Source organism: Macrobrachium nipponense, chromosome 47 (assembly GCF_015104395.2).
Source record: "Macrobrachium nipponense isolate FS-2020 chromosome 47, ASM1510439v2, whole genome shotgun sequence".
NCBI classification, from domain to species: domain Eukaryota; kingdom Metazoa; phylum Arthropoda; class Malacostraca; order Decapoda; family Palaemonidae; genus Macrobrachium; species Macrobrachium nipponense.
In genome coordinates, this window is record NC_087222.1 from 12,791,930 (window position 1) to 12,796,627 (window position 4,698).

The window sequence follows — 4,698 nt, forward strand, 5'->3', positions numbered from 1 at the left end:
TGTCGGATGGATATCCTGTCTCCCTCTCCCCCACTCATTGTGGGGTGTCTGTCATGGGGTAACTACCCACTAAAATGCATCATTACTACTGCAGTACTCCAGGATGTGCAGTACAATTGTAGTACAAATTTTAATTGGTATCTCCAATGTTGGATGCAGATCCTGTTTCCCCCTCCCCTTCCCGACTCGTTGTGGGGTGTCTGTCAGGGGGTAACCACCCACTGAAATGTCTGTCATTACCACCATGGTATTCTAGGATGTGCAGTGCAATTGTAGTACAAATTTTACTTGGTATCTCCAATGTTGGATGCAGATTCTGTCTCCCCCTCCCAACTCGTTGTGGGGCGTCTGTCAGGGGGTAACCACCCACTGAAATGTCTGTCATTACCACCACAGTAAATTTTACTTGGTATCTCCTAAGTTGGACTAGATCCAATTAACCAGGCCCATTTTCAGTGCGTCTGTCAGGGGGAACCCGCCCTCCAAAATGTCTGTCATTCTATAATCCGTAGATTCTGCAGATACAAACTTTCTCACAAGATACTTCCCTTGATATGATGTCACTGATTCATCACAAGTTCATCACTGCAACAGATGCCTGATGTCATATACAGTGAATAGTCTCACCTTCCCACATCGCGCCACCCCAAGTGGTGCATCAAAACTTTCAGAGCTCACTTTGTTTCTGTGGGAGCTAACGCTGATTCTATCATTTTAAAGAATGTCATCACTCATCAAATCTGCCCGACTGACACACTACTGAATAAACATCGTATCATCTCAAAATATGCATATACCAAATTAATTATACTAATAATACTCATTTCATATATATACTGCATTATGTATATGTATCTGGATGGGTTACTTAAATGCAAACATGGTTAGAAAGTCAGTTTATTGAATTGTAAATTGTAAATTCAATAACTAATTAGTCTACAGGGGTCAAGTTCACAATGTGATCTACAAAACAAGAAAAGTGAATCGTACAGTCAGAAACAGTGATTCAGGTTGATGAATCACTGGAAGACAGCTGACTTTAATGCCTCCTCATGATCCGATCGAGTCTCTCCTTCCTGGATCCGGAAATGTCGTTCCAGGTTGCTCCTCCAGGAAAAGGCTTCCCCTCGTGTGGATTGTCATGTGGGTCCTGAGGCTCGATTTTTGGGCGAACGACTTCCCACAGTCCTTGCACACGAAGGGCCTCTCCCCCGTGTGGATCACCATGTGGGTCTTGAGACTCCATTTCTGGGAGAACAACTTCCCACAGTCATTGCATGTGAAAGTCCTCTCCCCCGTGTGGATAGCCATGTGTCTCTTGAGACTTGCTTTACTGGAGAACAGCTTCCCACAGTCATTGCACACGAAGGGTTTCTCCCCTGTGTGAATCACCAAGTGGGTCTTAAGATTTGATTTCCGACAGAACGACTTCCCACAGTCCTTGCACGCAAAGGGTCTCTTCCCGGTGTGGAAGATCATGTGTTGTTTGAGATATGATTTTTGGGAGAACGACTTCCAACAGACCTTGCACACGAAGGGCCTCTTCCCAGTGTGGACCAACATGTGGCGCTTGAGAAATGAATTATGGGAGAATGACTTCCCACAGTCCTTGCACACAAAGGCCCCCTCCCCCGTGTGGATCACCATTGTGGGATACTTGAGATTTGGGATTCTTGAGAGAATGACTTTCCACAGTCCTTGCATATGATGGGCCTCTCCCCCTTGTGTATTGCCAAGTGAGTCTTGAGTTTTGCTTTCTGGGAGAATGTCTTCCCACAGTCCTTGCAGGCAATGGCCCTCTTCCTACTATGGATCGCCACGTGGATCTTGAGATATGATTTTTGGGAAAACGATTTCCCACATTCCTTGCACATGAAGGCCCTCTCCCCCTTATGGATTGCCGTGTGTCTATTGAGACTTGATTTATAAGAGAATGACCTCCCACAATCCTTGCAGGGGAAGGCCCTCTCTCCCGTGTGGATCACCATGTGGATCTTGAGATATGATTTATGAGCGAACGGCTTCCCACAGTCCTTGCACACAAAGTTCCCCTCCCCTGTGTGAATCACCATGTGGGTCTTCAGATGCGATCTATGGGAGAACGACTTCCCACAGTCCTTGCACACAAAGGGCCTTTCCCCTGTGTGGATCAACATGTGGGCCTTGAGATTTGATTTAGAGGAGAACGACTTCCCACAGTCATTGCAGGTGAAAGCCCTCTCCCCCGTGTGGATTGCCATGTGTTTCCTGAGACTTGATTTTTTGGAGAACGACTTTCCACAGTCCTTGGACACAAAGGCCCTCTCTCCCGTGTGGATCTCAACATGGGTCAAAGAGGGCTTCTTAACGACTTCCTTTTTGATAGGCAGTGAATCGCCTTCAGCTTCGAAGGCTGACGTAAAATCCTCACAGCGAAACTCTAAGTCGTCATCAGACTCATAAGACTCCTCCACTTCTGTCTTGAATTCCATCTTGATTTCTGTCATTGTATCCAACGAGACAGAGGTATAGCTGGCTGGGGCATCACTGCCCCCCACTAAACCTTCATTTCCAATTTTGATGAGAGACAGAGATGCTGGATCCTCGGTCTTGCTTTTCAACTGATATTCTAAATTGCTCATTTTAGCCTGTAGTCCTTCAATGTCGTTTTTTATGTACAGTCACTAACTTTTCTACTTTCTTTTATTGTTACTCATTGCTTCTATCGCTCTCATTTTTTTCTTATTTGATTTTCTCCCTTTCCTCCTTTCACCAATGCGCAAATCTGATATCTACTATTTTATGAACTTATTCAATAACTCACACGAACTTGCACTTATATTTGTCGCAGGAGGCCCATTCTTTTCTGAAACCTCGACAACGGAAACCAATGACCTCTTGTTCAAGCATGGAAAGTCTGAAATAGAGAAAGGTAAAAGATTATTACAAAAATTGACATAAATCTAGAGCTTTTAATTCATTGTTCATAGCAAACCCATCAATCATACTGAACCCATAATGAGGTTATAATTTCTGCAGACACTCTGATTCCCAAGTCTCCCAGAACAGTTGTCCATACATAAGTGTCTGTATACCAAGAGCTCACGAAACACGTGTCCATTGGAAGACGGCCGAAAGCAAAGTGGAATGTTTACATCCGGACAGGTGGGTCTCACCACCTACCAGACGGTAGTTACTGCCTAATCCCCTTGTTCAAGATTTTTCTAGCTTCGCCATAAAGCAATTCCTAATGTAAAGGACCAAGGGTTTGTATATAGTGTAGGAACAAAATATAGATGAGTTTTTCTTGAGGGGAACTTGTATATAGTGTAGGAACCAAATATAAAATGATAATTGTGTAAGATAACCCTAAAGTTTGTTTTTCATACTTACTGGCAGATATATATATAGCTGTATTCTCTGAAGTCCGACAGAATTTCTAAAAACTTTCGACACACGTAGTGGGAGTAGGGTGGTTAGTACCCATTCCCGCCGCTGGGAGGCGGGTATCAGGAACCATTCCCATTTTCTATCAGATTTCTATCTCCACTGTCTCCTGAGGGGAGGTGGGTGGGTACTTAAAATATATATATCTGCCAGGTAAGTATGAACAAACTTATTGTATCTTAACAATATCATTTTGTTCATGAAACTTACCTGTCAGATATATATATAGCTGAATCCCACCTTTGGCGGTGGGAGAGACAGAAAAGGATTTTAGGAAACATATACATGTAGATGATTGACATCTTGGTTCCTTACCTGTTAGCATAGCTGACTTCGTGATTACTGTCACCCAAGCCTGCATCTGCTTCACTAGAGTTGGTGCGCTCTAGATGATCTGTCAACGGGGATGTGACCACAATGTGACTAGACCATGACCATACTTCCGAGGGCAACGAGGCAAAACCACCACCTAAGTTAGCCTAATAGAAGGGAAGTCCGCATTCGGCGGCCGACCCTACAACCATAAACATAACAAAGATTAAAAAACTCACCTACCCTTTTCTATGGGAAAGGATGAGTGCTACCTCCTGCCCCCAAAATAGTGTCTGCGGCGACGTATGGCCCAAGAGAGTAACAGTTTTTCATACGTCGTTCTCACCTACCGTAGGTAGTGCGAGGCGAACACAGAGTTACTCCTCCAAAACGTGGCACTCCATATTTTTCTGGAAGGCTATCGAGGTCGAAATAGCCCTCACTTCGTGAGCGTTTACTCTCAACAGTCCAAAATCATTGTCCTTGCAAGAAGAGTGCACCTCCTTTATGGTGTTCCTTAAAAAGAATGCCAGTGCATTCTTGGACATGGGCATATCTGGTCTCTTAACCGAACACCATAAGTTCTCCGCAGAACCTCTACATTCCTTGTTCTTCGAAGGTATTCTCTTAGAGCACCCTGACAGGACACAGGACTCTTTCTGGCTCTTGACCAATGATCTCCGCCATACCCTTGATCTCAAACTCCTTAGGCAAGGGTTGGAAAGGTTCTCATTCTTAGCCAGAAACGTCATTCCCAAAGAGCAGACCGCATTATGCCCTTTGAAGCCGACGTGCTTAGTAATAGCTTGTATCTCACTAACTATCTTTGCCATCGCCAGAGCAGTTAGGAATACAGTCTTCTTCGTCAAGTCTCGCAAAGACGCAGTGTGAAGAGGTTCAAAGCGACTTGACATTAAAAACTTTAGGACCACGTCTTAAGTTCCAAGAAGGCAACTTAGG

The 4,698-nt window shown here is 44.4% G+C and overlaps 2 protein-coding genes across 2 annotated transcripts in view; both read right to left on the bottom strand.

The window, feature by feature from the left end:
* Positions 1–881: 881 nt before the first annotated feature.
* Positions 882–1,647, bottom strand: LOC135204718 (oocyte zinc finger protein XlCOF15-like). Its single transcript, XM_064234871.1, has one exon. It carries the CDS (start codon positions 1,645–1,647, stop codon positions 1,051–1,053), a length of 597 nt encoding a protein of 198 aa, XP_064090941.1. The 3' UTR covers positions 882–1,050.
* A 20-nt stretch (positions 1,648–1,667) lies between these two features.
* Positions 1,668–4,698, bottom strand: part of LOC135204532 (gastrula zinc finger protein XlCGF8.2DB-like) — a gene marked incomplete at its 3' end in the record, with an annotated part of 99,392 nt that continues 96,361 nt past the window's right edge. The window contains exon 3 of the mRNA XM_064234696.1: positions 1,668–2,896. Within this exon, the coding sequence (XP_064090766.1) occupies positions 1,668–2,621 (954 nt within the window). The remainder of the gene's footprint in view (positions 2,897–4,698) is intronic.

Bases quoted from the DNA above. Each gene is read 5' to 3' on its own strand.
- LOC135204718 (XM_064234871.1), bottom strand. From the start codon at position 1,647: ATGGTGATCCACACGGGGGAGGGGGCCTTTGTGTGCAAGGACTGTGGG.